General features: G+C 46.6%; 1 protein-coding gene and 1 long non-coding RNA gene across 13 annotated transcripts in view; one reads left to right on the forward strand and one right to left on the reverse strand.

Annotated features, from left to right (window-relative positions):
• The window catches only part of LOC142464928 (uncharacterized), a 66,323-nt gene extending 58,493 nt beyond the window's left edge, over positions 1-7,830 (forward strand). For all 3 annotated transcript variants that reach the window (XR_012787755.1, XR_012787756.1, XR_012787754.1), the window contains 2 exons: positions 6,632-6,664; positions 7,486-7,830. This is a non-coding gene — a long non-coding RNA (uncharacterized LOC142464928). The remainder of the gene's footprint in view (positions 1-6,631; positions 6,665-7,485) is intronic.
• FBRSL1 (fibrosin like 1) overlaps positions 1-13,320 on the reverse strand; it is a 425,112-nt gene that overhangs the window by 33,229 nt on the left and 378,563 nt on the right. For all 10 annotated transcript variants that reach the window (XM_075568613.1, XM_075568607.1, XM_075568608.1 and 7 more), the window contains one exon: positions 7,115-7,163. In XM_075568613.1, the coding sequence (XP_075424728.1) occupies positions 7,115-7,163 (49 nt within the window). The remainder of the gene's footprint in view (positions 1-7,114; positions 7,164-13,320) is intronic.

Consider the following 13,320-nt stretch of genomic DNA (forward strand, 5'->3'; position numbering starts at 1 on the left):
CTTATACCCTGCTCTGTGTAATACCTCATGCTGCTCTTATACCCTGCTCTGTGTAATACCTCATGTTGCTCTTATACCCGGCGTAATACCTCATGCTGCTCTTATACCCTGCTCTGTGTAATACCTCATGCTGCTCTTATACCCTGCTCTGTGTAATACCACATGCTGCTCTTATACCCTGCTCTGTGTAATACCACATGCTGCTCTTATACCCTGCTCTGCGTAATACCACATGCTGCTCTTATACCCGGCGTAATACCACATGCTGCTCTTATACCCTGCTCTGTGTAATACCTCATGCTGCTCTTATACCCTGCTCTGTGTAATACCATATACTGCTCTTATACCCTGCTCTGTGTAATACCACATGCTGCTCTTATACCCGGCGTAATACCACATGCTGCTCTTATACCCTGCTCTATGTAATACCACATGCTGCTCTTATACCCTGCTCTGTGTAATACCACATGCTGCTCTTATACCCTGCTCTGCGTAATACCACATGCTGCTCTTATACCCTGCTCTGTGTAATACCACATGCTGCTCTTATACCCTGCGTAATACCACATGCTGCTCTTATACCCTGCTCTGTGTAATACCACATGCTGCTCTTATACCCTGCTCTGTGTAATACCACATGCTGCTCTTATACCCTGCTCTGTGTAATACCACATGCTGCTCTTATACCCTGCTCTGCGTAATACCACATGCTGCTCTTATACCCTGCTCTGTTTAATACCACATGCTGCTCTTATACCCTGCTCTGCGTAATACCACATGCTGCTCTTATACCCTGCTCTGGTAATACCACATGCTGCTCTTATACCCTGCGTAATACCACATGCTGCTCTTATAACCTGCTCTGTGTAATACCACATGCTGCTCTTATACCCTGCTCTGCGTAATACCACATGCTGCTCTTATACCCTGCTCTGTGTAATACCACATGCTGCTCTTATACCCTGCTCTGTGTAATACCTCATGCTGCTCTTATACCCTGCGTAATACCACATGCTGCTCTTATACCCTGCGTAATAACACATGCTGCTCTTATACACTGCGTAATAACACATGCTGCTCTTATACCCTGCTCTGTCTAATACCTCATGCTGCTCTTATACCCTGCTCTTTGTAATACCACATGCTGGTCGTATACCCTGTGTAATATCTCATGCTGCTCTGCGTAATACCACATACTCTGCTCTGTGTAATACCACATACTGCTCATACTCTGCCTTGTGTAAAACCAGGTACTCCGCATGATACCAGATATTCCTCTTATACCCTGCCCTGCGTAATACCAGATACTCCCCTCATACTCTGTGATGCACTTTTCTCTCACTCCCACAAAGACACTTCAAGTGCACAAACCACTTACCCTCCTATAGACATTAGGGGCAGAAAGCGCTCTGCCTCTCACCTATCCTCCTGGACATACAGTGCACCCACCGCTGACCCCCACATCTCTGCATTATCTGGATAAGATCACACTCCCCTTTCATTTCCAGAGGCTACACAGACAATCCGTACTTCTTGCTGTGATGACTCCAGCCCGCAGCCGTATTGCCAGGAGCAGGCATCTCCCGGTTCTTGTGCTTAGCTCCTTTCCCTCAACAAATAATCAATCACAACGGTGAGCTCTTGACATCTGTAAGGTCATCTGTTAACTTCTGAAACTGAATCAATGCCGGTCTATCTTAGGGGTTCTCAACTCTGGTCATAAAGCCCCTCCAACGGGTCAGGTTTTCAGGATATTCCAGCTTCAGCACAGGTGGCTCAATAAGAGGCGCAGTTGAAGTCTAAATGAGCCACTTGTACTGAAGCAGGGACTGAATGAGCACCTGTGCTGAAGGGGGGGGGGAGGGGGCTTTAGGACTGGAGTTGTGCACCCCTGCCTTCTCTCCTACAAAAATACACTAAAAACCACCCATAGAAGCCATCCACTTTTTAACAGCTGCTTGTTGTAAGTTCAAAAAGCACTGCTGGTTTAAAGATGACCTCTATTTAACATGCTGTGAAGCTCTCATCACTTTGCTTGGGAAGGTTGTCAGTCCATCTACTTGAATGACGCTGGAATCTTCCTGAACAAAGGGGAAACTGCTTCACAGTGCAGCGACTAAAGGCCTAGGAGTGAGTCACAAGTAGTCATCCGCAGTGATACCCACATAGAATGCGCACTGGGAGTTGTGGAGAGACAGGGACCTGGCCCGATTTGTATATACCATTATTTTATACACTACTGGATTTCCTGTTAACCGAGCTTTTCAATACCACAAATCATGCTGCAGAATTATGTATATATATTATCATTAAAAATAAAAGTCTGTCTCCAGTGCCTGAAAAACTCAGCTTGCTGTTGTGCTATGCTTAAACAGAACAGACTATATCCCTTGTGCACTGCAGTATAAGCAGCACGTGTGCAATACAGGGGATGCGGATATGATGCACACACAGGAACTCCGGTCCTACAGGTAACCCTGGGAGAAGTGCCAGTGCTGGGGACTAAGGCCCATTTTATAGTGGCGGGCGCGCGCTACACTGTGCGCGCAGATTTTTAGTTGGCTGACGTTAGTCAGCCTTTCTATAGAAGGGCCGCGCGCGCACGGCAGGGAGAGGGGAGCCGACAGACAGCGGCGAAGATGAAGGGATTCATCTATTCGCGCCGCTGCCTGCGCTCAAATTTATGTATTGGTGTGTGTGTGTGTGTGTGTGTGTGTGTGTGTGTGTGTGTGTGTGTGTGTGTGTGTGTGTGTGTGTGTGTGTGTGTGTGTGTGTGTGTGTGTGTGTGTGTGTGTGTGTGTGTGTGTGTGTGTGTGTGTGTGTGTGTGTAAATAATTGCAGAAGTAAAAAAAAAAAAATACACACACAGATATATACATTACCTGCAGCTCCCGGCACTATATACAGGAAAAGCATGCGGCACGTGCACGCGCGTTCGCATAGGAACGCACGGCCGCATCCTGTATATAACAGCCCTAAAACGACTTGCACATAAGATACATAAGAAGTAGGAGCATCAGGGATGGCAGAGCACAGCTGATGGGTGGGCGAGTTCTGCTATTAGGGAACGGTTACTAATAATATTTTCCAGGCTACTGTCATGCTTCTTTGGATATTCCTGATTTCTGTGCCTGTCACTGCACACTCTGTGTGAGCGCGGAGAACAGACTTCTATTGTGTGCCCTCAACAAGCAGGGCAGAGATGTTGGTGTGAGGGAGGGGGGAGGGGGGGCGTGTCTGTGTAGGGTGTCTGTAAGATTGTTATAAATGTGTGTGTGGTGATGGACCCCGAGATTGGGGTATATAGACTACAACAAGCGCTGAGGAACGCCGACACAATGAAGGGTAAAGGACACACACTACGTGAGCAGACATCACACCACTAATATCGAGCTCCTTAACTATCAACGAGAAATATATATATCAACTAGATATATAGATATATACAGTGGTCGACAAATCACCAAAAAATCTACTCGCCGAACAAAAAAATCTACTCGCCAACTAGTACTACACGTGTGCTGCTTGGGCCAATAGGAGCTCGCCACAAGGTTAAAGCCACTCGCCCGGGGCGAGCAAATGTATAGGTTTGTCGAACACTGGATATATATATACACACATATATAGTGACAGACCAAGAGATTGGTGTGTGTGTGTGTGTGTGTGTGTGTGTGTGTGTGTGTATATGTGTGTGGTGACAACCCCTGAGATTAGTGTGTGTGTGGTGATGAACTCTTCTTCAATAACTAAACAAAGTCCACGTCACGGATTAGAATTGAAACTGCTTTTGTGAAGAGCTAATCCCCAACTTGATGTAAGAATGCAGCAGAAACAACAGAGTTATACTGATGAGGGATGAGTTAAAGAGAGGCAATTTTGAAGAGACTCGTGTTTTTTCCCTTTTTGTTGGAAACGGGAGTCCTGCTGCCGGATTTCACAATGAAGAATGAGAAAAGCAACACAAAAAAAAATAGGTGTTTGGAGAGCAAAGCTGGGCTGCTGTTTAGATCTGGCTTAGTAGGATCATTATCTCTCCTTTTTGAGGCAAGGGCTGAAAAGAATACGACAAATGTTACTACAATAAAGGTCTGTAACATGAACGGCAAGAGGGGATGAGCTACCGGCTGCTAATTAAGACCCTTGATTTGTAGGGTGAGTGTCCCATACATCCTGTTGCCATGGCAACAGTCTTAGCTGGGTATCAGTATACGGCAGGGAGTCAAGACAGCGTTAACCCTTTCACTGCTCTGGGGCCTAAATGTTAAGCTCTTTATGTCCCTTAAAGGAAACGAAATTAACAGACATTAGAGGCGGCTTTATATGGATGGGTTATTTTATTCTATTGCGTTGTTGAAAAGTCACATGACGGAGCGCTGTCTATTCAGGCCTTCCATGCTCCCAGAAGCGAAGGGGTTAACACTCCACCATTTGTAACATGCTGAATGGGACTGGGCTGTTATCTCCCTACTGCCCCCCCCCCCCCCGTATTACAGCAATGTCCTTTCATAAGCAGAACGAGATTTGGCACTTCTGAAAACACTAATCTGAAAATCAATGCGCGCCCTGCTGCCCGGAATACTGCAGCAGCAGCAGGGGGATTAGCCGCGCTTATCACTCTGCTATTGACCGATCCGGATAAGGGGAGGGGGTTACTGGGAAAAGGGAGAAATTACAGATCCCTCAGTGACATCAAGGGGGAAGGGTCCTGCAAAAACACCTTCACATCTGGGTTTCATGCCCTGTTGAGGCAGAGTGTTAACCAGTTCCTGGTAATAATATTTAGTTTTCTTATATAGCACCAACAGTGTACTCGGTGCTATACAGAGACTTTTGCATCCAGGCCCTGAAGAGCTTACATCTAATGTGGGTGCCTGAGGCACGGGGAGATAAAGGGATTTGCACCAGGCTCCCCCCTGCCTTAAAGTCAGAGTTACTGTTTTCGGAGTCCTCCCCGAGCACCTCCTTCACATTATTCAGATTCTCCAAAAGTATGAACATGAATATAGTGAACGATAAAAAAAAAATAAAAAAATGTGTGCTCGTGTTGGAAACAAGGCAACATTAGTATAAATAAATCAATGAACAATGTTTTGGTGAGGTTCTCATAGTCCAATTCTGTGTATATCTTATAGCACTGGATCTGGGGGTGGCAGGGTTAATGCCTGGGCTTGCCCTTTTCTCTCTGTACTGTTGCGGAGTGCACATTAGAAAGCAGAAGGACAGTGATGCTGTTGATCAGGCTCAAACAGAAGCCGTTTGACCCAGGGGTCAGTGGCCTCTTCCCCTTTCCCTGCTGACCTGTCAGGGGGTTACACACAATGCAAACAGCTCTTCCCTGTGTGTGGGAGGCCCTGCTGTGCTGCAGGACATCCAATGACACTCTGTAATTGATGTCCTGTCAGACTACTGATCACCCGCAGGGACTCTGAGCATCAGAGGGACACGGGCGGGAGAGGGGGAGAGGACAGAGAGGGGAGGAGGTGCTGGACAGAAGGGGGGGGAGGTGGAGAGAGGGGAGGAGCTGCTGGGCAGAGAGGGAAGGAGGTGCTGGGCAGAGAGGGACGGAGGTGCTGGGCAGAGGGGAGGAGAGGAGGTGCTGGGCAGAGAGGGGAGGAGGAGGTGTTGAGCAGAGAGGGGAGGCGGAGGTGGCGGGTAGAGAGGGGAGAAGGTGGGCTGAGAGGGGAGGAGGAGGTGGGCAGAGAGGGGAGGAGGTGCTGGGCAGAGGGGAGGAAAGGAGGTGCTGGGCAGAGAGGGGAGGAGGAGGTGCTGAGCAGAGAGGGGAGGAGGAGGTGGCGGGCAGAGAGGGGAGGAGGAGGTGGCGGGCAGAGAGGGGAGGAGGAGGTGGGCAGAGAGGGGAGGTGCTGGGCAGAGGGGAGGAGGTGCTGGGCAGAGAGGGGAGGAGATGGTCAGAAAGAGTAACACATAGAAATGTAACACTAATAAGTGTGGATTTCCTGTTAAACTGACACAAACGAGGCATTTTAAACCTGGATATACAATGGGCTAAAACTGCTAATCCGCTCCCTACCACATTCTCCACACCTTTGTGATTTGGGGGAAATCACCGTATCTCGCTGCGCCTCTGATTTCGCATCTCAAATCAGGTCATAGTAACTGCCTCACTATTCTGTTCCGGCTACATATGGAGGTTACAATGCAGAGACTGGTCCCAGCAAGGACCAAAAGGTACGATACATTAAAGAGAGATGTGCTTTAAGGTTGTCTTTTCTCCTGGTTCATCCCCTGTATTACTACAATCCCGCCCAGCGCGGAAGGACTCTCTCTTATTGTGAGTCTTTGCATTTTGATGCAGGCAAGAGCACCAGGAATAAAAAGCCACAATTCCACATGCATGGATGCTGCTAAAGTAAGACGTAATGGGAATATAATAATGTTATTAGAATTATTATTGAGAATGTAAAGCATCAAAGCTCCATAATATCACCATCCAAAGGGGAACGACTAGACAGTTAATGCATGAGGATCACTCACTAATGTAACACACTTCAATAGACAGATACCCTGGAGGAGTAACCAAGTGATACAGACTTCATTATCCATATGATCATCCTGTCCTTGGTATGTTACATCACTGTTACAGTCACTAACCAATACATTCTCTATCATTAAGAGGAATCACGCAGACTGCATCCGGTTATGTGAGGCGAGTTAACCTTTAAAAGTAAAGACTGAATCAATGTGTCAGTAGCCACTTGGACCAGCGTTAGGTTATCAATGCACTCGACATTTGCTTTCAGGTTCTGACAATAGTCCAGAGTGTGACAGCTTCTTGGTGAAGTTTACTCCCATATATTCTGCAACACGACCATCGCTAAAATACCCCCTTAACTCCCTAAGGGAGAGCTTCTCAACTCCAGTCCTCAAGACCCCCCCCAACAGGTCAGGTCTTCAGTATACCCTGCCCCAGCACAGGTGGCTCAATCGAAAACTTCAACACCTGTGCTGAAATAGTGATATCCTGAAAACCTTACCTGTTGAGGATTGGTCTGGAGGACTGGAGTTTAGAATCCCTGCCCTAAGGTAAGACGAAAGGGTTAAATATCCCATCAGTGAGTACATGAATCTGAAAGGGATTTGTCCTGGTCTTGCTTACCTGTCGAGGTGGCTGGAGAAAACAGCTTTTCAGAGCCGACATTAGAGCCCTAAAGAGAAAGAAAAAGATGGGGGGGGGGGGGAGAGAGTTAATCACTGGGAGAGAACCACACAGAACATAAACAAGAATCCCTTCTCAATCTCATCGATCTGATGCCTAAATTGCTTTAAGACAATGTGCCGAAAAGGAACCACCATCAGTTTAAATTGTCCGGTATTTGTGCTTGTATTTATTGAGTAAATATTTAGTGTACCAACTTTAGCAGAAGAGTTATTTTTGTGCAAGCCTGAAGGGTGCAACGTTGAGCTACTGATCAGGACACACCCAACACCAACAAAATATGACCCCGATTTGTGTTTGTTTTATTATAGCACAGGGACGAATTCACCGGACTGGCCCACTCTGCCTTACAGACACACACAGCATTAGGATAAAGGACTGACGGATGAACACGCTGGATAATGACATCTTGTTTCTTGTGTTAAAAGTCTTGCTGCAGACGGCTGCTCCCATTCTCAGTCATTCAATACTCTCACAGACATTACAAAGCAGAAACGATGTTATACATAATATATAATGGCCATTTCCATATTTCAATTTGGTTTAATAGGCTCCATGGTCATATCCAATCTTTGTAAACAGTAATAGGATAGAATCCAAAGATTGGTGCTCAACTGTGTTTTGACAATGTCTAGAGAGGTATATAAAACCAATACAGAGGAACAGAAGTAATCTAGCCTGGTGAGTATAAATCAGTGTGCCTGGATAAATCTCCTAAATGTGGGGACATGGGGTATATCATAACCAACACTGGAGTAACATGTATATGTACATAAAACTCAATGTGGACACCATTGATAACCGTCACCCTGGAGAATGTCACGTGGACAAAGAAAACCTCCAGCCCTTTGCATGAAGGAGAGGAGTGCTCACAATTTGAAGGCAGGGGTTCCGTTGGCTTTCCTCCGTGAAACTTTCCTTGCCATATCCAACCTTTCCCTAGTGCTGTAACTATGCCCTTCTATAGGTTGCAACCATTACAAATGTAACGTTGCTTTATTATTCTGAGTGTAGCTGCATAGATAAGCAGGGTAGTTTCTAATACACAAGGCTCCCTGCACATAGTGGAGTTTCTATGTTTAGACAGGAATGTCCACAAAAAGGCTTTTGTCAGTCTTCCTGGGTATAAACTAAACCAGCCGGCGGAGCTTGGCATTTGCACTAACCAAAGCTCTCCCTGAAGGCCGTGGGCATGAATCCGCACTTGAGGGCCTGGTTTCCATCAGCTGAAGTCAGCATGCAGTATCCCAGGCACCGGCAGAGCGTGCCAGGCAGGACTTGGCAAGGCGCAAGAGACTCCCAACTGTGGTGCTGGCGCGGCCCCTGCATTTATCATTGGGACGGCGTGCCAGGGAAGAGTTTGAATCAAGGCCGAAGAAGGAAGGGTGTGAAAAACCCAGGCAGGAGGGGAGAGATTCACCCAGAAATGAGCTGAAAGCCATTGTTTAAAGGGGCAGTTCCCCCTGCATGTGCATTTTGTATTATTACTGGAAGATTTCTTCCCAATACTGTGCAGTAAGATATGCCTTTTCACCGTTCGTTTTTCCCCTGCTCACTGGTTTTATAAACGATATTTTATTCCCAAAACCCCAAAAGAATATGGCTTCCAAACCCTTCTCACACAGAGACATCAGCATGCCGCAAAAAACAGAGCGAAGACCTAGTGTGCACTCTGCTTGGAAAAGCACTTTGTGCTGTGTGGGAAGGTGGTGAAACGGAGAATAAACCGCAGGGTTGCCAGGGGGAGACACTACTGCCCTTTTTGGGACATTACATTTTTATTTTTTATAAACAGCTAGGAAAAGGAAATAACAATAATGTCGGCAATCTGTTTTAAAGGACATCATACTGAGCCTAATTAAAAATAAGTAAATAAAATAGGTCATATTAGGGAGAATTGCACCTTTATTCTAAACTGCTGTAGGGCTGAAAAGGTTACAGCAGGAGATCTCAACTCCAATCCTCAAGACCCCACAACCCCCAACAGGTCAGGTTTTAAGGATATCTGTGTTTCAGCACAAGTGGCTCAATCAGTGGCTTAATTGTGCTGAAGCAGGGACTGATTGAGCCACCTGTGCTGAAGCAGGGATATCCTGACTTGGTGGCCCTTGAGGACTGGCGTTGGGAAACCCTGTATTACAGAATAAGAGCCACAGTGTCTAATCACCACTTAAAAACAAACACAGCAGCAACACCAAAACCAGACACAATGCTGCAATATACAGTTGTGCCTAGCATTACTGCACAATCCCAGCCTTCTAGAAAGGAGACCCCCAAAACTGACAGGTTAGCTAGCGGTTTGGTTTGGGAATTGTAATTTATTGGGGCTCCAGTAACGCTTTCTAACCTGTAAACCCAAGTAGCCAAGTTGCTGTGGGAAAGCACAGAGCGGTTAGTTACAGTATGCAGTAACACTATATTTCTCTTCTGCTCGCTCCATTTCACAGGTTTCTCAAGCACGTTCTAAATTTGCAGCTTCAAAATATTTCTTGGCTGCACCCGCCAACCTCCATCTCTCCTCGACCGTCTCTCCCCACCCGCCTCCTCGGCCGACGCACACCAGCTGCCTAGGTTTATCACGCCTGCCTGTCCACGGCTTCTCCAAATTAACACCCTGTCCAGGCCGCATGGGAGCTGATTAATCAGAGTGGGCGAGGAGAAGGCCTTTATCACGCAGTATGTCTGTACAGAGAGCAATCACTCTGCTCTGAAGCATTGAGAAACCTTACAAATGAAGCAGCACTCGGGAGAGAGAGACAAGGCAGCAGGGCAGCAAATCTTAAAACCACACTATAACAAAAGGAGGACCTGGCAGGAAGGACTGATAAAAAAGGCAGTTCTGTTCCTCACAATTGTCTCAATGGTGTTATTTCCCAACCACCCTCCGGAATGTCTCACGATCTTGGGGGGTGATTCCAATTATAATGTAATTTGTAGTTGCACACTGAAATGGATAAGGGCATAATTTATAACGACAGTAGGCCCTGGCACAAAGAGATAAAGCGACTTGTTCAAGGTCTCCAGGAACTGGGCGTCTTAATCACTTTACATACTGGGCCTGGAGCACTAGATCACCTCACATAAAATATAAGCCTGCTCTTACTTTGGGATGGTCGGAATAAATTTGGGGACCTCCTTTTTTGGAGAGCAGAGTCCCCGGACACTCAATAAAAGGAGTTTTGGAAGCTCAGAGAAGCAGCGTTGGAAGGAAACGTACAGGATCCATTACAGAGCGGACACATCCAATGCTGGCTCCTTTCCCGTGGCTTATCCCAAGTTCAGCTTACGCCTTGTCATCTTTCCAGCTCCTGCCCTCTGCTTTTTTTATGCATACAAGATTATCCCTTTCTTCCTTCTGCAAAATGTCACCAATTTAGTTTAGCCTGGGGGCCCATTCAAAGTTTTACCTCTAATACGGGGGAAAGGCATTTTTCAAGCTGTTACCACTTAACTGTACTGATACAGTCACTCGGGGGACTCAATATTGTTTACACATCCTGCTCAGTGGAATAAAGCAGCGTTGCCAGAACTCTGCCGGAGCTGTGAAGGAGACGTTTGCTCTCTGTTTTATGAGATTTCCTCAATTTGTGGCCGTCTCAACGGTCGTAAAAACAGCTGTAAATCAAAAGAGCTCCACAAAATTGCAATAACAAGCGTACAACTGGGCTGCGTGGAGCGTAACTGCAGGCAGCAGGAGGTGGAAGGCACCGGCTGATTTAATACCAGGTGCGAGAGATTCCTGGCAGCACTGGCTGAGGTGCAGTGTTTGTGATGGATGCCCGAGGGCGAATCGGTGCCAGCTCCTGTAGGATGGGGCCTTGTGTCGGTACTCGGGCTCTGCCTTTCCCCCCTCCCTGCCCTGTCACACACAAGTCTTGTTCCAACAGACTGAGTAAGAACTGGGCTTAGACAAATAACTGGGAAAGACATAACACTGTTTAAAGCATTAGCAGGAATAGTCAACTGTGCGTCAAAACACGATTACACTTTGAAGCAGCTCCTTGGCCGCAGACCCAATGGCTTTAACAGATTCCTGCCAATGTGGCTCAGGGTTTCGGTTAAAGCTGCAGCAAACATATGTTAAAATCACTTTCTGGAAGACCTTCCCACCTTATAATCACTTAATCTTCGTTTTGTTTTCCTCTTATACGCCTGCACTTTCAGTTACACTCTACACAAGAATTATTCATGAGACGTGTTTTATAAAGTGGCCTCCAATGCCCTTATCTTGGGGTCTCCATTGGATGCAGACCCAACAAGCACCTCTATCCTTGCACGCGAATGGAGACAGAGGAAGTGAAGAGGAGGCTGTTCGTTATGTAGAGGAGGGAAACTTTGTGGAAATGCCCATTTCAGACAGGGGAGAACTCAAAACCTACAGACCATCCTGAGCATGGGTGACCTGCCCATGAGGGAAACTTTCCAATCGCTATGTATGAACTTCTCACGTAAACAAACGGCACTTTATTCCTACAGAGGAAATGTTCTGATCAGTCCCTTGCTCCAAACCCTGGCACAGGCCTCAGTTTACTCAAAAACAGATTCCCTGTTCACTCCAAGTCTGAGTATGGACAACAACAACACATTCAAACGGTGCTTGTACTCTCATAAACAAACGTTCATTTTTGTAATTTTTTAACTACAACGTAAGACGACGCTGCTGTGGTGATATTTAATGTCACTACGGGTTTCCTGCCTCCTAAAGTAAGGTAAAGGCGCTTTACATATCTTTACAAACCTAATTTTATGTATGCGTTGTGTTACGGATCACCCAGGAAAGTACAGATTGGTTCCATCCAAAGGGGCCTTTTTGCCTCCGACAGCCTCCTAAAGCGCCTACAATAATTTCAGAAGCCCTTTCCTAGCAGGGACCAGCAATGCACTGGCTGAAGACGCCTAAGCGCAAACACATTTTTATTCTAAGTGCTTCTTGTCCATATGAATTATAATAACGCAATTCTTAATACAAAACAAATCATGTCTTAATGACTCCTAATAATAGTTGACAATGCAGCACAAACGAGTTATAATAAGAAGGAATATTCAACACAGAAACAAGAAAGTGATGACTATTTTTGCTTTTGTGTCTCTTTCAACCTGTCTAGAGAGGATTCTCTTATTGAAAACAGTTCGTCACTCCCAGTGCTTTAGTGAAGCCTTTTCCCAGTGCTTTAGTGAAGCCTTTTCCCAGTGCTTTAGTGAAGCCTTTTCCCAGTGCTTTAGTGAAGCCTTTTCCCAGTGCTTTAGTGAAGCCTTTTCCCAGTGCTTTAGTGAAGCCTTTTCCCAGTGCTTTAGTGAAGCCTTTTCCCAGTGCTTTAGTGAAGCCTTTTCCCAGTGCTTTAGTGAAGCCTTTTCCCAGTGCTTTAGTGAAGCCTTTTGTCCTAATCATTTTAACGGAGCTGCATTGGGAAGCAGCTTCACTGCATAGTGGATAAAGGCGTAAATGTCTGTACGCAGGAGAGAGTATACCTACAAAGAACACACTGACTCGTTGGTGGAATGTGTTGATGTATTTTCAGGACACACGGCAGGGTGTGCAGAAATGGCTCTGTTCCTCTTTGCTGTGTGTGGGTTTCCTTTCCCTGCAGAACGTGCGTTCACATTACAGTGGGTGCCTGGGCCAGCGCACCTGTGACAATACAGCTAGGGAAGGCCGGCGGTCTGAGCCCCTCTAGCTGCCAAGCCCCGGGTTACTTGTTTTGGGCAGACATAATGGCTCGTGTGAACCGACAGTGGGGTCGTTTATTGCGAGCCAGCAAGTGACACACAAAGGCTTTTTTATGCAGCACGGTAGCGACATTTCCCAGGCACAAACGAAATGAGCAACACCTTCCCGACTCATGCCTTAAACCAGGGGGGTTTACTCCAGTCCTCAAGCCACCCCACCAGGTCAGGTTTTCACGATATCCCAGCTTCAGCACAGGTGGCTCAATCAGTCCCTGCTTCAGCACAGGTGGCTCTCTGATTGAGCCACCTGTGCTGAAGCTTGGATATCCCAAAAACCAGACCTGTTGGTGGGGGCTTGAAGACTGGAGTTGAGCACCCCTGGGCTAAACCCTTCGAAGAGCAATGTGATGTGTCCCCTATGCTTGGGAAGGTTTAAATATCGGTGTCCTAAGCAACAACATAAACACTTCCAGAAAACC

Source organism: Ascaphus truei, chromosome 13, assembly GCF_040206685.1.
Source record: "Ascaphus truei isolate aAscTru1 chromosome 13, aAscTru1.hap1, whole genome shotgun sequence".
Taxonomy (NCBI): domain Eukaryota; kingdom Metazoa; phylum Chordata; class Amphibia; order Anura; family Ascaphidae; genus Ascaphus; species Ascaphus truei.